The sequence below is a fragment of the Hippichthys cyanospilos genome, chromosome 15 (assembly GCF_059441005.1).
Source record: "Hippichthys cyanospilos isolate Australia breed blue-spotted pipefish chromosome 15, RoL_Hcya_1.0, whole genome shotgun sequence".
Taxonomy (NCBI): Eukaryota; Metazoa; Chordata; class Actinopteri; order Syngnathiformes; family Syngnathidae; genus Hippichthys; species Hippichthys cyanospilos.
This window is the reverse complement of record NC_142383.1, coordinates 2,749,197-2,773,853: the sequence shown is the minus strand read 5'-3', so window position 1 is coordinate 2,773,853 and position 24,657 is coordinate 2,749,197. Positions and strand designations below refer to the sequence as shown.

Here is a 24,657-nt window from a genome sequence, read left to right as displayed (position 1 = left end):
TCTGTCTAAGATTCATGGGAAAAGTAGCCCTTCTTTCCTATGGCTGCGGACAGACCAACACAAGATGATCCTTAATGTTTACATTGTGGGACATGTGTGAGGTAAATGACTCTGCTATGTTCCAATAGCTGCCTTGACTGAGCAACATAGATTGAATAGGGGTGAATGCATTAACCTGTTTAATGTTTATAGCTGTTATAAAGTCAATCAAGACAATAATTAGCATTAGCCACAACCGTTAACCAGATTCACTAGCACGTAAATTCAAACTTTATTTATTTTTTATTTTTTTTGTCTTTTGGATGATCTTTTCTCGACTTGAAGCCACACCTGTGTAGTTGTGCAACAATCAAAAGCAAGCAAGATGCCTATCAATGATCAATCACTGTACTCAAAAAGACTTTAAAAAAAAAAACGTATTTTCCGCACTATCAGGCGCACCGGATTACAAGTCACACCCTCAAATAATGACATATTTTAAAACTTTTTCCATATATAAGGCGCACCCTCAATTAATGACATATTTGAAAACTTTTCCAATCAAAATGTGGAAATACTGAAAGTAACAACAATAATAACTCAAATAATAACTCTAAACTCTCAATAGCATTATAACTCAAGATTGTGCAAAAAAGACACAAAGAAAGTACTGCTGTACCCGCAGCAGCAATCAAAACATCATTCTACGTTCCAATTTAGAATATGAATAATTTAGAATAAAAATAAGTAATAGAATAAGTAATAATAATTTCAAATTATTTGTCCACGAAGTTTTAACAAGATTGTACGCTAAATTACAAACGACAATTTAATTCAAGTGTCACGTCCGGGCATGGTGAGTTGGGAGGAGGAAGGAAGGGGACCCAAAAAATCCAGGAAAACTGAGAAACCCTAACCCAAACTGAGAAATATGTGACTCAAAAAAGTAAGTTTTAACAAGGAAATGACCCTAACCCTAACCCCTAACCCTAACCCTAACCAGGAGCAAAACTGGACAAAGTATCACCAGAGAGGTGGACCAAATTAAACTAACGAGAACGCAGACAATAAAGGCAGACGCGAGTGGAACAGAAACTTGAACAAAACCCCACAACAACAGCAAAAGCAACCAAACATGACAATTGAATATGAATGACATATTATATAACATATTAACTCACCCAAAACATCTGTCCCCAAGTGATTTCATTACAAAATCCTTTTCAGTACAAAATCCATTCTTCTTTTTTTCCTCAGAAAGACTTTCATGACTTGCTTGTAGAGCGTGTCCTCGCGATTCATTTCCAATGTATACATCTTTTTGTATTGAAATGGACGCCAATGCTGAAAGTCGCGTCAGTCCAATGTCCGTTTTACTCTTCTTCAGCCATTGTGGGTTAAAAAAAAAAAGCTACGGGGTCTGTCTTCGGTGTCTACGCTAACATTAACATTAGCTGGTTGAACAACATGTTTTTTTCTTGTTAACTATTTCCACAGTTAAACATGGTGGATCAATATAGCACCGCCTTCCTGCAGTGAGCGTCCAGTTACGTCACGTTCTACGTGAGGCCTCTAGATGACGATGTTAAGACTCGATTGACTATTTCAGCAGTCTATTAAAAATATGGGCCCGTACACAATATGTCATTGCACACTGCACTGAAGCCTTCAACTGTTTAATCGAATGCCCAGCACCTCCGGGCTTAGGCTAGACGTGAGGTCTGCCATGCAAAGACCATTTTGACATACGGCTCCATTTCTGGTGCTGGTCCACCACCTAGTGCAGGCATGTCCAAAGTCCGGCCCGGGGGCCAAATGCGGCCCATGGTCAATTTCCATCCGGCCCGCAGCCTCCCTTATAAAATCAATAATGTCTGGCCTGCATGGAGAATGAATACATTGGGCAGCAGCACTGTTCTGTGAGTGTGCTAATTGCTGCCATCTATAGGCTCAATTAGGAACAGCAAATTAGTATATAAGTAATTGACTATATGAGCCCCTAACTTTCTAAAATGGCGACAATCAACAAAAGGAGGAAAGTTGACTGCGAGGGCCGACGGTTCAAGGATGAGTCGAAATTGGACTATTTCTTCACTGAAATACGTAACAACTGTGTCTCATTTGTAAAGAAACAGTGGCTGTTTTTAAAGAGTTCAATATGAAGCGACATTACCAAACAAAACATGCTGACGTATATGGCAAGATTACAGGTAATGAACGCAGCAAGAAACTGAAACATCTTGAAGCTAGCAGCAATATTTTACAACTTTTACCGACAGCTGGATAAGGACAAGTCCGAGAGATTCGAGCATTTGGTAAGAAAATGCTAAGCTTGTTCGGGTCGACGTATTTGTGTGAGAAGACATTCTCAGTTATGAACTTAAATAAGTGTGAGGACACGGCTATCGGACTTTCACTTACAAGACATCTTGCGCATCCATACTACTGCCATAGAGCCACACCTGGCCTTTGTCCTGCACTCCAGATCTCAGTTTCACCCATCACACTCATGCGGAGTCATGACTGTAGATCATACAGTAGGTGTCAAACTTGGCCACTATACTGTAGATTCTATAGTATAGTGGCCAAGTTTCTGTTCTTCAAATTTTACCAACAGAAGAGTAAAAACAAGAAGAATAACAAGAAAATTATGTTATTGACTTCATAAAAACTAACACGCAGCTTCACTCAACGTTAATTACCATCACTCACAAAACTGCTTGCTAGGAGATTAACATTGTTAAGGTCAAAATTGCCTGTTCCACCTAGTTACACAGATTGGGTGAGGGAAGTACTTTATTTTTTGAAACTAGAAAAAAAATAGATTGTCCTTGTCCAGGAGATCATCATCATTTGATAAGATATGGACTCCCTTCTTGTCTTTTGTCTATTCGGCATATTTCTCTCTCTTTAATTTTTTTATTTTTTTTAATTTATATTTATATGTATAAATGTCCATGCGGGTGTATGTATTTGTGTATATTTTATTTATTTTCTTTGTTTTTAATGACTCCATGCGCTGTTGCCCTGTTGAAATGGATACTTTCTTTTATTTTGTTATACATGGTGTTATAATTTTACTTACGTACTCTACTGCTGATTTGCTTGGAGTGGATGCCAGGTTGAAGGGAGGGGTTTTGTATTTACTTGTCTTACTTGTTGTTATTTTCTTTGTGAAAATTCAGTAAACAGATGGTTTTAAAAAAAAGGTAATTACCATCATGCTAATCATGACTGCTCACCAGTTTAGCATAGGCAAATTTTGACAAGATAATAAATTATGAGTCGTTTTAATCCACTCAGAATAACAAACAGCAAACACTTTTAATTTTTTTTGGAGGGGGGTGTCAATTACTCAAATATTTACTGTTTTTTGTCTTGCAGCCAATGATTATGGACTATTTCTCTCTGATGAAGACCCAAAAAAAGGCATTTGGTTGGAGGCTGGAAAAGCCCTAGACTACTACATGTTGAGGAATGGGGTGAGTCACTCCTAAAAAGGAAAACAGGCTGCACAATCTTCACCAGTCTGCTTTATAGGCACTCAAAAAATTACACAGACTTTTTCAGCTAGTAAAATGATAGTTAGCACAACATTGTTATTTTAGGAATGCTCATCAATACAGTTTGATTTAATTTAAACCTACAAATGTTTGGAGGTGATGTGATCAAACTGCAGCAAAGATAAGACCAATAACGTTTTATGAAAATGTACATGGTCAACTAGGAAAATTACTAATCATTCAATACAGGCCTTGAAATCGGTAACATAATTTAGAAGCTTTTTGTCATCATAAAAAAAACAATAATCATAAAAAAATCAATAAAAAAAATCAAATCAATCAAAATCATCAATCATTCAAAAAAAAAAACTTCCTGCTGTTTATTGTCATTCGCAGTTGAAATGCACTGTAAAACTAAATGTAAGCAAAAAGAATTACACATGTATTTAACCCTTTCTCTACCGATTCTTGTTTTTTTTTTTTTGTTGTTTTTTTTTAATTTTCCCCCCAAAATAAAAAATAAAACGTACGGCATGTACTGTCTTACTTGTTTATAAGTCTAGGACACTTGGAAAATTAGTTAAAAAAAAATTCCCACTACCATAGAGTAGGTTACAGGATTTTTGACTTTTGGGATTTTTTTGTTACATCAGTATTTTATAATATTATATTCATAATAATAATAATAATAATAATAATAATAATATACATGTGCCAGAGAAATCAAAATGATCACCAAAATACTTCATAATCAGTGTAATCTATAGTAACACACACATATACAGCACATATTATCAATATAGTCACAGTAATAATATAATATAACTGTAATATATTCACAGTACTAGGTGGTTAATTGAGGAAATTGTACAACGCAACCTACTTACAACCGAGCAGCCAGTACTGGCTTGTTGTGAATGAAAACGTTGCTAAATGTCACTAGAATCTGTAGATAGGTGTGTAATGAACCACTGGGATGTCAGTTCATCTTATTGCTACCGTTCCTCTATGCACTGCCATATTTTTCAAAAGCACACGGACGCATTGTCTCAATGGGAGTGAAAGGGTTAAAATATTCATTCAAGACATTCATTTATTCATTTTCTGGGGCACTTATCTTGACTTGGGTCACAGGCTCAGCTGTCAATTTATGAAAGGCAGATTACATGTTGAGTTGGTCATCAGCCATTCACAGAGTAACACTAACATTACCTTAAGGCAACTCAGTGTTTTGTTACATGTGTTGTCTTGGGGAAAAAATGGACATGTATAGGCACCAATCTAGTAGCTAGGTTTTCATATTAGAATGTCTATCTTAAAGGACCACAAGATAATATTTAAGTGCTTTCCACGGTGTAATATGTGTATATGAATTCCGTTTGGCACATTGGCAATTTAATTTCTTATTAAATGTGAGTTTTATGGTACGGATCTTTCTAACCAGGAAGTAAAACGTCTCGTTTGCTTTTATCGTGAAGCTGCCGCACCATCTTGCAGCTCCAGCGGCAGGCCACGCAACATGAATCCATCCATCATCCTGACCCCTCGTCTTCACGATGCATGCGGCTGATTAAGACTACTCCAACAGCATGAATAACGGAGCCAAAAACAGACGTTTTACTAACATTAAAATGTAAAGAGCGTCTGTGCACCGCTCTCACTAACATGCGTTCGTCTTATCAAATCAGTCCTCGTGGGAACCCAGTATTTATAGCTATAGATCGGGGTGAATTAGTTACGAATGCAAATGACGCTAATTGTCTGGTTGAGTATGTATAAAAAAGGTAAACATTTACACTCAGCTAGTTTTTTGTGAACCTTTTAAACTTTGACTCTTATTTAAGCATTTCACTTTTTTAGAATCATAAAATAAGTTACATACGAGTCCTTGTCAAATATTACGATAGCCGAAGGTTTTTAAACAAAGAGTTTTATCACATTTTTTATACACTTTTTGCCTCTCAGGACACTCTGGAGTACAAAAAGAAGCAAAGACCTCTGAAGATTCGTATGCTTGATGGCACTGTGAAAACTGTCATGGTGGATGATTCCAAGATTGTCAGCGACATGCTCATGACCATCTGCGCCAGAATAGGTCAAACATTTACACAATTCACACTTAACAACTCATGACAATTTCTTTTAAGCTGAATTTTGTAATCGTAGGCATTACAAACTATGACGAGTACTCACTGGTGCGAGATATTGGTGAGGAGAAGAAGGAGGAGAACACGGGCACTCTTAAAAGAGAGAAAACACTGCTCCGAGATGACAAGAAGATGGAGAAATTAAAGCAGAAGCTGCATACTGATGATGAATGTATGAAATTAATCTGCTTTCAACATCTAATTAATCTTGATTTTATGACATATTGAGTCTAGAAATGTATAGTAATGTTAAATGTGATAGATACGCATCAAATCTTTTGCCATTTTAAATGACTTGGAGTGTACTCATGTTGAAAAGATGAGCTTACACTGAAGTTGTGTTCCACAGTAAACTGGTTGGACCATGGCCGGACTTTAAGGGAACAAGGTGTCGAGGAGACAGAAATGTTGTTGCTGAGGAGGAAGTTCTTCTATTCAGATCAGAACGTTGACTCCAGAGACCCCGTACAGCTCAACCTTCTCTATGTACAGGTTCACAAATCCTACATTTTTCTTTTCTACACCTGAGGGTACTTGAAGGAACTCCAGGGGATATTTGAGTGTAGCCTAATTACGTCATGAAAGATTTTTGCACAGACCTATTTTATTACAGTCAAGAACAGGACGAAAGCCCAATTTTTGATATATTATAGGGCTGGATAGATAGATAGACTCTTGCAATTGACAAGGGACAAACAACTTGGCACATAAAGCTCAAAAGATACATTTGCAATGTTTTCATTTGATGTTGACTTGAAGGTTAACTAACATGCGTGTGTGTGTGCGGGTGTGTGTATGTGTCTACATCTGTGTGTTGATGTGAACAGGCACGTGATGACATTCTTAATGGGTCTCATCCAGTCTCCTTTGACAAGGCATGTGATTTTGCTGGTTATCAGTGTCAGATCCAGTTTGGTGACCACAACGAGACTAAACACAAACCTGGATTTTTAGAGTGAGTGCTATCTTATATTGTACTCTGCTTGGCTCAATTCTATCTAAATGGTATTGATCTTTGTCCATCACAGTTTAAAAGAGTTTCTTCCCAAAGAGTACATCAAACACAAAGGAGAGAAAAAGATTTTCCAGGTAAGAATACATTATCCAACAGATTCATCAATAAAAAAAATAAAACAGAAATCTATTCAAATTCATTAATCTCAGATTATTAGTCTCACTGTGTTGTTAACAAGTTATATTAAGGCCACACTGAAAATAATGAGAAAATCTGAATAAAATAGAAATATAAAATAAAATATGAAAAAATGGGAATATTAGTAGATGTATTATTGTGAAAAAAAAGTTATGTTAACTTAAAAGGAAATACAGTATACTTGAATGAGAATACATTTGTAGTCTTACATGAGCAGAGCCAGAATCATGCGCTAACGTGAATCTCTAACGTGAGGCTTTTGTAAGGTTAGTTGTAAAATAAAATCCTTGTTTCACAAAGAAATACTCGTGTTTTGTTCATCACTAAACTTATGAACTGTTTAATGATTGCTATGGAAACATTTGAACCATTCCTGTAAAGCAACTACATAGACTGAAATAACAACTACAGACTTTTATTGGCTTCACACAAGCATATAATTATCTGATGATGGCAGGTTTCTAGAACAATGTGGTTTCTAGAATTGATCTAATTGCACTTAATTTTTCAGAACACTAATAGTTACAAATATTTTTTCAATCCATGTCTATGACATACAGTGAAAGGCAAAACGATTAAATACAATCAAATGCTTCTCCGTTAGATGGCAGAAGATAGCCATAGGGTTAATGGTCAGTCAATGTTAGGAAGTACTGTTTGCATTCAAGGTCATGTAGAACAACCTTTGTGTATAACTTTTTGTATTTAAATCTTTGAATTGTTGTACTTTAATTTCTTCTTTTTGCCCCTATTCAATGAGGTCCAAAATATCCTTTGTAGTTCAATAGCTAATGCAGGCCTTTGGTGATTTTAATCTATTCTCTACCCAGGCACACAAAAACTTCCAAAACATGACAGAGATTGAAGCCAAAGTCAGCTATGTGAAGCTCGCCAGGTCTCTTAAAACTTATGGAGTGTCATTTTTTTTGGTCAAGGTAAGCACATTGTCAATTAAATGTTATATCTGAACTGACTGACATTATCCGTGTATTTATTAACATTAGCTCAATATCCTGTAGGAGAAGATGAAGGGTAAGAACAAACTGGTACCACGTCTCCTGGGCATCACCAAAGAGAGCGTGATGAGGGTGGATGAGAAAACAAAGGAGGTGATCCAGGAGTGGAACCTGACCAATATCAAACGTTGGGCTGCTTCACCCAAGAGTTTCACTCTCGTGAGTTCTTTTCATAAATAGGCATGTATTAAACTCATGGCAGGCCTCTGAATTTGAACATGATCAGAGCTCTGCATTACCTTGCTATCATCAAGATGACCTTGTAGTATAGAGCATTTTGGAAAATTGGAATAAATTGGGTTTGAAATGACCAAATATGAAATTTTGACTGCCAAGTCCATACTCACTTTGAGTAATTCTGGTACTTTTGTACTGTTTTTTTCTTGCAAAAAAAAACTAACCAAAACAAAAAAAAACGTAATTGTATGTTGTAGTATGTGCTTGGTTCTTAATAGGTTTCATTTTTTTCATTGCACTCAGCAAGTAAATGAGCTTTGTTGTCCTGTGTGGCAAGTTTTTGCCATATTTTGGGTGATTTTGTTGATAATTTACTTTATTTTAGTTTTTTTTTTTAAGTATCAAGCATTGAAGCCTTGTTTATATACAGCTGGTTTAAAAAAAGTGCTATAAATACACGTTTGACCAAACAAGATGAATAATCGTGATTAATAATCGTGATTTCAATATTGACTAAAATAATCGTGATTATTATTTTGGGCAGAATCGTGCAGCCCTAAAGGTAGAGTTATATGCGCACTTTTGTAAAATTCACCCAAATTGAAGTAAAAGAAGTGGTGTTGACTTATAAGCAAGGTTGACTTGTACTCTTAGAAATATGATACATGCAATATACTCAGTAAAAGCTTACTATATTTTTGAAAAAAAAAAAAAAAAAAAACAACAACGAATCACCTCATTGCAGCATATGATTAACCACACCAATCATGAGAGATTACAGCCCCACAATCGACATGTATCAGCTATTTTGTGACATATGTGAGTCTTGTGTCGCAACATGTCGTTGTTATATGTTGGCCACATGATCCAATTTGTCCAGTGTCGCCTACATGTAGGTGGGAGTATGCTCAAGTCATCAATTCTAATTAGGTCCATACTTGCCACTGGCCTAGAATTATACAAGGCCACGGACTTCTGAAAAAGAACAAACCAAAAAGATAGAGGACACACCCTTTTTGCATTGCCACTGTACTGTTACTGACAACTTCTGTCCAGATAGCACTGACAATACTGCTATAAGTTAGTGTTATACACTAGGATCCCAATATGGAGTCGAGAGTGCCTCGCAAAGAACTTCATTAGCTACATCGAACACTCAGAATATCAGTGTTATGAATCATGATTTACAAAGGTTGAGATTACTGTACTTTTTACAGTGATTTATTTTTATTTACTTACTTTTTCCTAATGGCCATTGCTTTCATTTCATTGTTAATTGTTCTGACAACATGATGGAGACAAATCTTTGAGTAGACCCCCATGTACCAAGTACCTGCTAGGTGAATTGCATGAGACAAGACCAAACCCTCAAAAAGACTTATTTCATCCATCTACAGTATTTTCTAGCTATTTATCCTCACAAGGGTCAGCCAATCGCAGCAGCTTATTTCAGACAAGAAACAAGGGTCGTAATGAGTACTGCAATTCCATGCAATAGTATGACACAATATGTATCTTTTTTTTTAAACTCTAGAAAGGCCTTTTAATGCAACTTAAGTATGTTAGGAATCTTAAAATGAAAAAATAATACAGGTAAATAAAACAATCCTATTTTTCATCAGCACTACACTACACAGCACTAATGGAATGCACAAAAGCTCAACTCAGCTGGTCGAAGCGCAAGGGTTACCTCACAATAAGTCTTGGTTTTTCATTGTCACTGTCACAATAATTGTCGCTGAGGTAGGCTTTTGTTGATTTTCATTATTCTATATATAAAATACCTTGTTGTGGTGATGCTATCCAAATGTACTGCAATTCAGATGACTAAACAATATTATATGAGAACAAACTGCCATAACCTAGAAACGAATGACACTATTTCCTCTACTTTCAGGATTTTGGGGACTATCAGGATGGGTACTACTCAGTGCAGACCACTGAGGGAGAGCAAATAGCCCAGCTTATCGCCGGTTACATTGACATCATCCTTAAGAAGGTAATAGATTGAAGATTTTTCATATCACTCCACTTTGTGTTTTCATGCATTCCTTATCTGCCATGTATTTTTTTTTTTTTTTTGGCATAAGGTAAGGTGAGGTGTTTTGACTGCTAGTGGGTGGAAGTGATTTCTTACCTATTTTGTGAAGCATTTGTTTTTTAAATGAGCATGAAACCTGCCTATCAATGATCACCACAGGGGCTGAGGCAGGCAGGCAGAGAAACAGAAATAGAAAATCAATGATTTTTGCTCCACTTGCAACAAGAAGTTATAGCCATCCATTCATCCATCATTTTCTAGAGCCGCTTATCCTCCCAAGGGTCGCACGCTTGCTCGGACCTATCCCAGCTGGCTTTGGGCAGTAGTCGGGGGACACCCTGAACTGGTTGCCAGCCAATTGCAGGGCACACAGAGACCAACAACCGTTCACGCACCCAGTCACATCTAAGGACAATTTAGTATATCCGATTCACCTGCCATGCATATTTTTGGAGTGTGGGAGGAAGCCAGCGTGACCGGGGCAGGCTCGGGGAGAACATGCAATCTCCACACAGGAAGGCCGGAGCCAGCTGAATTCAGACTTAGGTCCGTTTAACTATGAGACAGAGTTGAACGTAAAATGTTTGGAAGTTCTAAATCGATTATCGATCGTTTATAAATCGATGAGTCCAGTACAGGTTGATCCTACAATTTCACTCCTGAGCTGACTGTCACTTACTTTTTGCCAGTAGTGAACTTACATTATTGATATGCACCACATAAGTTGATTTTTGAAAAGATATAAAAGGAAAACATCTTAGGATAATATTTACTCGTATCAAATAAACACCTTTTTGTATTGTCAAGTTAGTTTTTTTTCTCATGTACGATTTCTGTGTTTTTAAATGTGGACAATACTGCCCACATGATCCATTTACTGTAAATTGTTGTTGATGTATATTGACAGAAAAAAAGTAAAGATCACTTTGGACTGGAGGGAGATGAAGAGTCGACGATGCTGGAGGACTCTGTGTCCCCTAAAAAGTATGTGTGTGTTCCTACATTTTTGTCAAATTTACTTTTTACTTTTTTTGTGATCTCTTTCTTTTGAACATGAAGTTCTTTCATCCATCCAGCATATTGTGAAGGCCCTGAAGCTACCATAAAATAGAAGCCTGACTACCTGACTTATATGAGTCCTTATCACATCATACGAAGTATTACATTTCAAATTGTTTGTTATATCACTTAAGGTCAACAGTGTTGCAGCAGCAGTTCAACAAAGTGGGTAAGGTAGAGACAGGCTCAGTGGCTCTGCCAGCTATCATGCGCTCAGGAGCCGGTGGTCCGGAGAGTTTCCAGATGGGCTCCATGCCTCAGGCCAAGCAGCACATCACCAGTGGACAGATGCACAGAGGACACATGCCCCCACTGGTAAAACAAATATTACTATAAAGTGTTAAATAATACATATGACTATAACTAATGCATGCTGAGGTGCAGTCTTATTTAGTGATTCCAGTGTTAACCCGAATAAGAACTCTACTTTTGTTTCAACTTCAGTTGACTTCGTTTTAGGTGAATGCCTCACTTTATCCAGTCCTCTTAAGGCATAAATGATGTAGCATTGCCCCACCATAGCTCTATGACATGTTAAGGTTGTTTTTCTTAAACAAAACAAAACAAAACAAAAAACACGGGTCCTCAACGAACCAGAAAAGAAATGACTATCACACACTTTGTTTAAAATTGTAGCACAACATTGAATGTGTTTTAATCAGTTAATTATTAGGGAACTGCGTGCACTAGGGGTGTCAAAGTCACATGGCCAGGGGGCCAAATGGAAAAAAAAATCTACAAGCCAAGTGGCAAACTGATTGTTCATTAAAAAAAAAAAAAAATTCAGACCTCACACTCTAGTGAATTAATTGAACCTACTGAAAACGTAACAAATTTATCGCTATATGATCAACTCGAATAAATAAAGCATTCTTTTCTTATGGCTCTGTTAGTAATCTTTATTTTTCAACAGGCACAAAAGACAAACTTCCTTTATATAAAGCAAAAGTAGGCTAAAGTTTTCTTCAAAAATAATACTGATACTACAAACATGTACTCAGGTACAAATTGTGAAAAACTTATGATCAAGATTATGAATGAGATGTGTAGGTTACAAAATTGATTTGCAAGAAATAAAAAATAAATCCACTAAAAACCCAAATGATGGTATTTGGGAAACGTGATAATCACATAAACATGCATCTTATATTTAGAAAATGAAAAAGTTCATACTCTCACGCTCTGGGTGGAACTCTTGATAATAGTTCTTGGAAACCACACATTACTAAGATCAAAATCGCAAACACAAGATCAAAATCACAAATGCAAAGATTGTGGCTTTAATAAATGAATCTAACTATTGATAGCAAAGCTTTGAATATGATATATGTTTTCTGATTATACACTTAAACTATTGTGCAGATGCCTGGGGAAATTCATACGAGTAATATTGAAGCATTATATACACTACAAAAAATACTGATATCATCGGCTCTGTGGGGTGATATGATCATCGTAATAATACCCTCAGTCTAAAATTCTAAACTTTAAGGACCTTGCAGCTTTTAAATTATAACACCTTTGCGCTAGGTGTAAAAACAGACACATATTTTGTTTTGTGCTGGAGCAAGTCTAGTTTACCAGGTTTGAAAGACATGGTTTTTAGGGGGTAAGGTGAGGGTACAGGCAAACAAATTCTGCGATTTGTGATGGATGTCACTGTATTTAATACAGTAACATGCTTGTTGAACCTTCTGAATCCTTGTAGAAATAATTGCCATTTCATTGAATGCACAGTAATGGCTCATCATGGTTCATCTGGGTTTGTTGTTTGATGCAAAGCTGAAAGAAAAATTTAGGATTGTGGGGGAAAAAAAGCCCTCATGCCAACCACCTTTCCCACTGACTCCCCAATTTCAAATGTTATTTTTCAGTATTGCCACGGGCTGAAAAGAGCCCCCAAATAGTAGTTCTGACATCCCAGGAAGAGAGTGTGCACATGAAAAAGATATATTATTGGGAAAACGTGGACTGTAGACCATAATCTGAGGAATTTTATATGCTTGCAGACTTCAGCTCAGCAAGCCCTTACTGGTACCATCAACTCCAGCATGCACGCTGTCCAGGCTGCTCAGGCCTCTTTGGATGACTTTGATACTCTTCCTCCCTTGGGAACAGATGCTGTAAGTTTTGTATCTCCTTCACTCTAACTTCCCAATAAAGTATCCGATAATAATGGGTTTACACAGTACTTCAATGTGTTTGTTTTTCTTATATTGAAGGCATCCCAAGCCTGGCGCAAAAACAAGATGGACGAGTCTAAACATGAGATCCATTCTCAGGTGGATGCGATCACAGCAGGAACTGCCTCTATGGTTAACCTCACTGCGGGTAAAAACCAACAACTGTTTCCTGCACATGGAGATGTTATGGGCCTAGTGTTTTAGTGGTTGGGGTTCAGCTACTTTTACACAGACATTTGTTCTTAAATAGATACCGTTTCACTTTTACAAATCTACCAATTTGAATTAAAACAACTGTTGGTCTCAAATTCTTTGCATTGATGTGCAACCCAGTTTTTCAAACATAGTGGCTGTCAGCGTCTAATGGGTGCCTTTTGAACTCGGAAAGTCTGAGTGATCTTACTTCTCAAGATGAACTCAAAACATTGCTTCAAACAGAGGAGACACGTCACCTATTTAAAGTATCCAGATTTAATATAGATAATATAGATTGATCCATATACTGTACCTGTCCACAGGAGACCCTGCAGAGACGGACTACACAGCAGTGGGCTGTGCTGTTACCACCATCTCTTCCAACCTCACTGAAATGTCAAAGGGTGTCAAACTGTTGGCGGCGTTGATGGAAGATGAAGGAGCAAATGGACAACAGCTGCTGGGTGCTGCCAAAAACCTGGCCTGTGCTGTCTCTGACATGCTAAAGACTGCCCAGCCTGCAAACACAGAGGTATGCCTCAGTTCAGATTAATACATGTTTTTTTTTTTTCGAATGAAAGTAACTTAAATACATTAGTGATGCAATATATACAATCTAATATCCAATCTGTTTCAATATACCAAGACTCCCCAGGTATAACATGCACTTATTTTCCCCAAAATGATGTTGCAGCGAACAGTAGTGTTAGCTGAGGTTGTTATGGCATTATTTTCAATAAAAGAAGCAGACTGAACCAATGACAGAATACATCCTTGTTCAATATGACTAAAACGGAGAGGATCATGTGAAAGTTCTGGTGTCCAGCTGGTTCAATTAAGTTTGGCAAGGTATGAACCCTGTGTGCACTGGTTAGAGCACACAGGAAGGTATTTCATTGGACTTGTTTATTAATTGCGGTCTTTTGGCTTACACGCACAATCATACTCTTGGTGAAACATGGATGCTGTACAACTTTGGGTTATTTACAGTAAAGTGAACCGGAACCCTTTTGCGAGGTTAACAAAAAAAAAAACTGCTTTGAGCGTATTCAACGCTGGCGAGCGTTCACTGACCACTCAGAATGTGGGAAATCTGAAACACTTAATGCGTAACAAATATTTAACTTATGGATATGAAAAGAGTTTACAAAAGATGAGATTCATTTTATTTTATATACTGTAGTTTTTACACTGTTGTAAACTGTAGTTTTTACATTGTTGCCAAAGTGTTTGTGCGTCTTATACATGGAAACATAGAAAATACCAGAATTTGACCCCAAATTTAAGGTTGCGTCTTATACACAGGTGCGTCTTATATTTGGGGAATTATGGTAGATGCTTAGATTTTTTTCTAATGTCTTTTTTGGTAACATGCCAACATTGTGTAATTTATTATGATGTCATGTTTTGATTAGGTATGCTTCTGGTATTGTCACTGTTTGTATATCTGATGTTGCTCACGGTATACTCAAGGAATACACTTGGTAATTGTGCGTGAATGCTCAGACGCATTAAAAATTAGAGGGAATATTATTAATCAGTAGGCATGGGCCAATTTATCACAACTGCAGCATGCAGCTGGAACCTTCTTTCACTGTGTATAATACGTGAATCACTTCGACTGCAGCACCCAATCACTGTCCATTTCCTGCTTTGTCAGCTTAGTACCACCCTAAGTTTGCTATTGCAGCTAACTACAACAGGTAACGTGGCTAACATGTTTATGCTCCTTTCAAGGAGCGTTTTATGTGATATTCCCTGAGGTAGGATGTAAGCTATCTTGAGCTAAAGTGTCGGTCAAGAAGGCGAACCAATATAACTTTCCATCCCAACCAAACGAACAGTCAGCTGTCTGGGAAGTTTTCGAAAACAAGCTGGCTATAATGCGCGTCCGCTACGAGCTAATGGAGAGCGAAAGAGAGAGAGAGAGACAAAGAAACCAGAGCTACTCTTACAAATTGGCCAGATTCATCAGCTTTCCTTTTTTTTTTTTTTTTTTTTGCCAAGTAACCAATTACCACTTTTTGCTGTGCCTTTGACCTTCTCCATCTTTGATAAAGAAGATGAATTGGTTGTCTGGTCTAATACCAAATGGAGTTTATCAGCGTTACGTGTCTTTCTGAAGATCATTTTGATTATATTTGTGAAGCAGACTAGTGTCTGTCCAATAATTGTAGCTTTTCTTATGCAGGACTTGATCCTCTGGTTCCAAAACCTGCATAGTTTTGGATAAAAGACTGCCACTCCCATCTTTCTTACTGCATCTGCCCTATTATTGAAATCTTACTATGTTAAAGTGATTGCTGTAAAACGTCAATGAACAAATCTGAGGGTGATCTAAAACTGTTGCACCATATTGGGTATCTATCAATGATTTTTTTTTTCTTTCTAAGAATTTGTCAGTAATATTGTCAAACTGATTTGGTTTTAGCCTCGTCAGAATCTACTACAAGCTGCAGGAAATGTGGGCCAGGCCAGTGGAGAACTACTGTCACACATAGGAGAGACGGACACTGATCCACAGTTCCAGGTATAAATGGTGCATTCTCAAACTCTGAGTTGTAATTATTGTATTTTTTAAATTATGTTATCCGCAATACTCAAAAGACTGTTTGGGAAATTACACTAGACTGGAAATTCTGGTGTAAAAATACATACCGTATCGTCCAAATTCCCTCACACTGATTTCAAATGTACAATACATGTGAAAATAACCTTGCCTGTGGTTGTGTTATGTACACTGTTTTCTGTCTTTTTCATCTCTATATTTAACAGTTCCGAGGTAAAGGATCTTTCAGGGCTGCCAGATGGAGAGTGCCCTCTTATTGTCAAATGATGGTAACAAATGTCTGCTGAAGACATTTAAAGATGAAATGCTAATCAAAGCAATCTATTAATTCATTTAGTAATCATTGTACAGTAATTATTATGACAACTTGTCAATCGAAACTGATTTTGAAATTGATTTTTGTTTTTAAGGTGGCTGTGTAACCTTGTGTTACCAGCACCACTCTTTATGGTTAGACTAACATTATGGACGTCATGCACTGTATTTTTATTATATTTCTTGTATTATATCTGGCACGCATACAAATATTTCAAAATTTTAATGAAAAAAAATGTTTTTTGGTGAATCATATCGCTAACTATAAGCAGCCTCTGTGATGATGTCCATTCTGAACATACTGACCCTCTTAACCTACATTTCTAAAGCAGCAGTTTTCTTTAGTAATAAATGACCGCAAAGAAAACCAAGTGAAAACAAGAAATTTAACCCGACAAACAAACAAGCATTCACTCACTCTCTCTCTCTCACACACATACACACACACACACACACACACACACACACATATTTGTATGACTGTACTTGTGAGGACAATACTCCTAACCCTAACCTTAACCTTAAGAAATGATTCCCTAACCCTTACCCTAACCTCAACCCTAACCCAATTCAAACCTATACTCTAAAAGCCGGTCTTGTCCCTCAAAAAGAGGTCTTAATAAGTGAGGCCTAAATGTCCTCACTTCTCCAAAATGTTTTCACTATGTTGGTAGAAAAGTCAAAATGGTTCTGACATGTACATACAAACACACACACACACACACACACACACACACACACACACACACACTCGTAAGGACAAATTCGAAAACCCACACAGGAAGGCCGAAGTCGTAAGTGAACCCACAACCTCTGAACTGTGTGGAAGACATGCTAATCCGTCTGCTCCTGTACATTTATTTATGAAACCTTTCAATTTCACCAATCATCATTGTTGAATGTTTTGAGAAGTTAGATAATTTAGAATTAAACAGTATATCATATGCATATTTGAAAAATAATCACTCTGTCTTAATTTCCAGATCAAATGACAATATTTGAATCTCAAAAAAATCATAAACTTTTTCTCTCACACTGCTAAATAATGCCTGTTTACTCTTTGCAGGATATGTTGATGCAACTGGCTAAAGCTGTCGCTAATGCTGCAGCAGCCCTTGTGCTCAAGGCTAAAAATGTGGCCCAGAAGACAGAGGACTCAACCCAACAGAACAGAGTTATTGCAGCAGCCACCCAGTGTGCTTTGTCAACATCTCAGCTTGTTGCTTGCACAAGAGTAAGTGAAGACAACAATAGATAAGTAGGAGTAGGACAGCAACTGCTGGATCTTTGTATCTTTTATGGTACAATTATGTCCACAGACATTGGTAGCATCACTGGCTGACATCTATTTACACAGCAAGGATGTATTTTCTACCTCACTCTATTCACGCTCTAAATTTGATTTAAAAAAAAAAAAAGAAAAGAAATGTTTTGCTTTGAAAAAAATTCTTTTTGTGAGGGAAAAAACACAGCTAATCAATGCCGCAGATTTTGCAGAATATGCAGATATAATGTTATGCGTTGCATAGAATAAAAACGCTTCGAGGCAGCAAAATAACAGCTTTCCTGCAACATTTACTTCTTGGATCAAAGCCTTTTGTCAACTACAAGTCCACCAGTGCATAGCAAGTATTTTGCATAATGGGAGTCACGCTAAGCCACTCAATGACTACAAGTCCCACAATGAATATCAAGAACTTTGCATGATGGTAGTCAGGCTAAGCTACTCAATTAAGTCATTGTTATGCTTGAAAATGTCATAAGTTATCTGCTGGCACACCCCAGTGGTTTTGGGGTCTCAACACAAAATTTTTATTGCACCCTGTTCACAAGTTGCCGTTGAAACCATTCATGCAAAAATCGGTGGAAATGCATGATTCAACAACAGGTTTTCAATATGTCAAAAATTTACAATATTTCCTATTTTTAATGGACTAAATTTAACTTATGCATATTGAAAGTCGACATGTTTTGACCGATGTAAACCTATGTAAGATTTTAGCCTCTGGTTTTTATTTCTTGTATGATTTTCATTTGATATCACACACCAAAAACGTCTAAAAGCCAGAGTTGGGGTTAAATCGCAACCATTGTTACTACTACTTTTACTACTAGTCTTAAGTACAGGTACCGTATTTTCCGCACTATAAGGCGGACCTAAAATCCTAATTTTTAAAAAAAAGTTAATAGTGCGCCTTATAATCAGGTGCGCCTTATATGTGGATCAATATTGAGATTGGGATTTGTAGATGGGGAATGAACTGATAAAGTAAGCTTTACCTGTTTCTTTTGTGTGTTTACAGTTGAACAAGGTTGCTCATATTGACATTGCGTTATACTATTGAGAGTTTTTGAGTTATTATTACTTTGAGTATTACGATATTGTGATTGAAAGTTTTAAAATATGTCATTAATTGAGGGTGCGCCTTATAATCTGGTGCGCTTTATATATGGAAAACGTTTTAAAATTTGTCATTAATTGAGGGTGCGCCTTATAATCCTGTAGTGCGGAAAATACGGTACTCAAATTGCCGCTTACAGCCAGAGAAGTTAAACAGCTAAAATCTTCCCCATCATATAGGATAGTTTGATGATAGCTTTTCTTGTATGTAGGGGTAGTCAAGTTTTTTTGTTTCTTCTATCATGCATTTCATATACTTCCATCCCTCATTGTAGGTGGTGGCTCCAACCATCAGCTCACCGGTGTGCCAGGAACAGCTGATAGAGGCTGGCAAGCTGGTGGCCAAGTCAGTCGAAGGTTGTGTGGATGCCTCTCAGGGGGCCACAAATGATGAGGGCCTCCTGAAGCAGGTGGGCGTGGCTGCAACAGGTGTGACTCAGGCATTAAACGAGCTACTTCAACATATTAAACAATATGCCAGTGGAGGACATCCCATTGGGCGCCATGGAGAAGCCACTGATCGCATTTTGGATGTCACAGAGAACATCTTCAGTTCAATGGGAAATGCTGGTGGGTTTTGTGTTTTGTTTTGCACTCTTACTTGTCATATCAACTGGATCTGTCTAAAAGACTAGAAATGCAATTACTGTTTTGTTCTGTTATCAAGAAGAACCAGGTATAATTTGGCATAATTTGATTCATTAGGATGTCTCATCTATGACATTGGTCCCCAACCTTTTTATCACCATGGACATTTTGTACAAAATGTATGCAAATTACATTAATAAAATCAATCATATAACTGAATTACAAATGCTATTCATTTCAATACAAAACAGCACATACATGCAAATGAGGTCTAATCAATGCAAAACCTTTGCATATGCTAACATATAACAAAGAGAAATAACTGGCACAAACAATAATACTAAACAAGGCAGCACTATATAACATGCTGAAGATAAGAATTAGCTAACATGTTTTACACAGTCACAAGTTGATGGATTAACTAACAAATTAATTTTGGGCATATTATCATAAATGACTACATTGTTACTAAGAAAGTACAATTTACAGTCGTGGGCCAGATTTCACAAATAGACAAAACAATGTGTGTGTCACCGACTGACTCTCAATTATAGCCGCACCATCCTTCTCACTACAAAATTAATTTCTCACTAAAGAGGCGGCACCAAAAACAAAGATCAAGCCAAACAAAGCACAAATTAATGAAATGCTAAAATAAATCAGTTTCAAAACATCATCATTTTTTCGGGTATGGCCCATGCGGCCCCGTACCATATGTATCTGTACCATCGTATCCATGGACGGATACCGGGCCGCGGACCAGTGGTTGGGGACCACTGATCTATGGTACACTTTTTAAATTAAATATTTTACGCGACCCTTGTGAGGATAAACGGCTCTAGAAAATTGATGGATGGACTTTCATCGCATACTGTACTTCGCTTTGTTTGGTCTGACTTTTTTCCAATCGCCTCAACATTTGACAGTACCTTGATGTTTTCTTTGACAGGTGAGATGGTTCGCCAGGCTCGTATCCTTGCCCAGGCCACATCTGATCTGGTAAATGCCATAAAGATGGATGCCGAAGGAGAATCAGATCTAGAAAATTCCCGAAAGCTCCTGTCAGCTGCTAAGCTTCTGGCTGATGCCACTGCCAAGATGGTGGAGGCGGCCAAGGTCTGCATGTATTTTTATAGTGTACTTTATGCGTCCTAATTTTTTTATATTTCTGATATTGTTCCATTTTGATTGGCCATCCATACTCATGTAAGTCAGCAACGGTATATTCCGCCCCTGTCAACTATAACTTTATTGCCCCTGATAGTTTCTGAATTTGGAATTCGCTACCATGACGACAGCGGACAGAGCTTCTAAGTTTGTGTGTCAAAATGTTATGTGATCTAATTAATTAAGAAAAAACAGCAAATGCAAAAGCTTAAACATTTTTAATCATAACTAAAATGTACAGGGGCATAATTTAAAATTACATTATTGTATTTTTTCATCCAGGGTGCCGCAGCAAACCCTGATAGTGAGGAGCAGCAGCAGAGGTTGCGAGAGGCAGCAGAAGGTCTTCGCATGGCAACAAATGCTGCAGCACAGAATGCAATCAAGAAACGTCTGGTCAACAAGCTTGAGGTAAATTAAACTGAAAGAAAGTGTTCTGGTTTTCTTGTCAACTTACCCAGAATTATCTGATGGAAAGTAATTGGTAAAATAAAGGTAACATAAAAAAGGCAAAACAAACCTAACAAATGGGTGTAAGTTTAAAAAAATACATATGTAAAAAATATATTTAAAACAATAAATATATATACTGTTACTTTACCCTGCGTTTCCAGATTCAGAGGTCTCAGTTTATTACTAGTCTATGACTTTTTCAATTATTGTTCAAAACTATAAAATGCTGTGAGAACGCCATGAAGTATTCAACCTTTAACTAGAAGGCAATAGGCAATTTTGTGCTTTCGACTTTGCAGAAACAGTTTGAGTAAGGCCAACCTCTACAGTATCAGCTATGTTTGTTGGCGAATGAAGTTCCCATTATAAAATGTAAATGTCTGTAGTGTAATTTTGCTCTTCTGAATTGTAGTAAAACTTGAACTTAAGTTACAAAATCGTTGTTTATTTCCTGTTAGAATGCAGCAAGACAAGCAGCTGCAGCAGCTACTCAGACAATCGCTGCAGCCCAGCATGCTGCATCAACCAACAGGAACCAGGCTGCCCAGCAGCAGCTGGTCCAAAGCTGTAAGGTAAATACATTGCAGTATTTTCAGGCAATATGCAATACCACTTTTTTATTTTTTATTTTTTTTTATTTCAACATCTGCTTTCATTTAGGACATTTAATACTAGATAAGCGAGGAGAAGCCAAAACTTCAGTGTGGGTTAAATAACCTGCTCAGGGTGGCCTTAAGATGTACACATACAGTATGCCTGTAACCTCACTACTCTCCAAAGGTTACGTGGTGTAGAAGCCATTGTCATATCATCCACAACCCGAGTTTCATGACATAAAATACATACATAAAGATCTTTGCCTGATACACCCATAATAGGAACACATCTTTATAAAAAAAAAAAAGTTTTCCTGACCTTCATTTAATAGTCTTTTTGTGAACTTTGTTTCGCAAATGGGCTGATGGCTATTTTTAACCAGTGTGTGAATTTTATCAGCTTTGTTTTTGAAAACCAAGAACATGGAATACAGTGATTGTTGCTGGTTCGCGGCTTGCCTATTGTGCATTCCGGATTAAAAAAAAAAAAAAAAAACTGCTATATTGCAGTGAGATGTGCTGTGAAGGTTTCCCGCATGCCAGACAAATGAGTTAACATGCACCTGCCACGGGCACTCCTCGGACGTCGAACTACTGCAGTGCACATATTTGCTTGTTTACTACTTTGCGTTTTTTCACTTATTGGGGAGGGTGAAAAACGAGGGATCAGTGTAGTATTACAATGAATCAGTTTAGAAAAACAAAATACAGGTACATGACTAGCAAAGCTGCATTTGAAGAGCAAGCAAATGTATCTATCAAGAATATGTATCTAACATCACCATTGTATATAACCATAATATGTGTACATACGTACACGTAGACTGCAACTGTGTATGGGATTGCTAAATATTAGCTTCATATTTGTGTGTTGACTCACTACTATAGTTTCATTTGTACTTTTTGGCTCAATTTTGGAATTAGACTTACATTTCCGTTTCGGAATTTGGATCCGGGTCCGCACCAACTTTTAACGCTGGGCAAACTAGCACGGCTGGCAATGAGTAAGATCACCGACTCCTGTGAAGGGACAAGGCTGCTACTCTATTGACCAATTTTCTGTGCCCAACCCTCGTGGCCTGGTTGGATCACCTACACTAATTTGCAGGTGGCCCCACAGTCACGTACCGGCCATGGGCACTGTTGATGCCAACCTCCGTAAATATCTGCACCACAGAATTGCATTTTTTACACTTTCTCCCTCTAGACATTGGGGTGGCCAGAGAGCAGCCACTATTGGCTTAGCCCCTTCGATCATTTTTCTGAGGTCTTGTTTTTGTGGTAATGTTCCACAGGTGGTTGCTGAGCAGATCCCTCAGTTGGTTCAAGGAGTCAGGGGGAGCCAGTCTCAGCCTGACAGCCCCAGTGCTCAGTTGGCCCTCATCAGTGCAAGCCAGAACTTCCTACAGGTAATACACAACACACACAAAAAAAAACACACACAAAACACGTTCTTAATCTCTTCAGAATTATAGGGAAGCTGAAGTGTATACCATTTAACTGTGGGTAAAAGGTAGACCTTGCCCACAACTGTATGCCATTGAACACATTATCATGTGGGTATCAAAAATCATAAATGTAAAAATTTGTGTAAAAGATCTGGCAGTGAATGAATTAATGTGCTTCACACAAGCAAAGACCACATTTAAAGGCATTCAGAAGCTAAGCAGAGAACGCTGGGATCAATCTGAGACATATTGATTTACACCCCATCAACGCAACCAGAACACAAGAAAGATTGGGAAGGGACAGGCTTCCCACAGGAGGTAGTAATGGGACATAAAACAAATTCATTCTGAAAACAAATTTGTTTAAACAGAATTGACCATTATTTCTGTTTCAGCCCGGTGCAAAGATGGTCACAGCCTCCAAAGCCACAGTCCCCACTATCGGTGACCAGGCATCTGCTATGCAGCTCAGCCAGTGTGCAAAGAACCTCGCAAGTGCCTTGGCTGAGCTACGTACCGCCTCACAAAAGGTACCAAGAATGTCCTCTGCTATGTTATTTTAGCTTATCCAAGAAAGGCAAGATGCAGAGTTAGCTCTGCACCCAGGCTTATATCTGCAAATGCTCCACTTTACCGTACAGTTCATTTTGCACATTTTCGGTGGAGTACCTGCAAATAGTAGGGGTGTGCCAAAAATCAATTCACATTAGGATCGTGATTCTGATTTACTACGATTTATATCGATCTAAAATGTCACTAAATAGATATTAAAATTTTTAAAATGAATAAAAGATGTAAAAGGAGTGTTGTACCATGACTTCACCGCACAACCCTTTCTGGAAAATCAAGCCAGGACGCACAAAAACAAACAATGGAGGAAATTCAACTGCCTGGTCCTCATTGAAAGCAGTCTTGATGCATTTTGCAAACTTGTGTGACGCATGAAAGCCACACGCTCGCAAATCTGAATGCAACGTTTCACTCCTCTGATAACAAATGAAGTTTGACCGTCACGGATCTGGTGGGTTGTGTAAATTAAAAGTTCTCCCTATGGTGGGTCCCAATCACGTTGAAGCTGTAATAAATATTTCTGCCGCCTTCCCACTAAATAGAATCTTTTTTGTAGGAAGGCAGCTGTGGTTGTTGATCTATTAAGTCTAGTTGATCTATTAGATCACCAACGACACCACGACTATCCTCGCTCTCTCACAAGCTCACATGAATTATGTGAATCTGAAATGTTCACATCTATCAAATCTAGTCTATAGCCACTGAAGTCTACATGGAGGCTTCAGGATCACTTCTGGTCTATTTCTGCCCCTCCTTTCCTTCTCTCTCCACTCGGTCACTGTGTTACTTTTTTTTTGTGCTTGCTCCATACCAACAAAAAGAAACCACTTACAACTTTATGGTGCTAATATACTAAGATGACACGCTCTACAAAGGTAAGTGGTGGACTGGGCTGAGGCAATAGCATGAATTACAAATGACGGTGGCATCTCATTGATTAAGTGACGAGTAATGATTAGCAATGTGTGCAAACATCAGTCATGTCAATCAGTCAACACTTTTATGTGCGGCACACATCAGACTGCCGTGGTAGGTCACACAACAGGTGCAACACTCATATTAGCCACACTTGCACATCGGCAGCATGGTTAAGGTAT

The 24,657-nt window shown here is 37.7% G+C and overlaps 1 protein-coding gene across 1 annotated transcript in view; it reads left to right on the top strand.

Annotated features, from left to right (window-relative positions):
• tln1 (talin 1) overlaps positions 1–24,657 on the top strand; it is an 88,761-nt gene that overhangs the window by 23,202 nt on the left and 40,902 nt on the right. Inside the window, exons 3-25 of the mRNA XM_088435188.1 lie at positions 3,364–3,461; positions 5,448–5,577; positions 5,649–5,801; positions 5,979–6,121; positions 6,457–6,584; positions 6,658–6,718; positions 7,613–7,717; positions 7,802–7,957; positions 9,873–9,974; positions 10,924–11,000; positions 11,210–11,390; positions 13,085–13,198; positions 13,298–13,406; positions 13,777–13,985; positions 15,885–15,983; positions 16,229–16,291; positions 17,404–17,571; positions 19,014–19,308; positions 20,276–20,442; positions 20,776–20,904; positions 21,405–21,518; positions 22,838–22,951; positions 23,386–23,520. Coding sequence (XP_088291314.1) covers positions 3,364–3,461; positions 5,448–5,577; positions 5,649–5,801; positions 5,979–6,121; positions 6,457–6,584; positions 6,658–6,718; positions 7,613–7,717; positions 7,802–7,957; positions 9,873–9,974; positions 10,924–11,000; positions 11,210–11,390; positions 13,085–13,198; positions 13,298–13,406; positions 13,777–13,985; positions 15,885–15,983; positions 16,229–16,291; positions 17,404–17,571; positions 19,014–19,308; positions 20,276–20,442; positions 20,776–20,904; positions 21,405–21,518; positions 22,838–22,951; positions 23,386–23,520 — 3,050 coding nt within the window. The remainder of the gene's footprint in view (positions 1–3,363; positions 3,462–5,447; positions 5,578–5,648; positions 5,802–5,978; positions 6,122–6,456; positions 6,585–6,657; positions 6,719–7,612; positions 7,718–7,801; positions 7,958–9,872; positions 9,975–10,923; positions 11,001–11,209; positions 11,391–13,084; positions 13,199–13,297; positions 13,407–13,776; positions 13,986–15,884; positions 15,984–16,228; positions 16,292–17,403; positions 17,572–19,013; positions 19,309–20,275; positions 20,443–20,775; positions 20,905–21,404; positions 21,519–22,837; positions 22,952–23,385; positions 23,521–24,657) is intronic.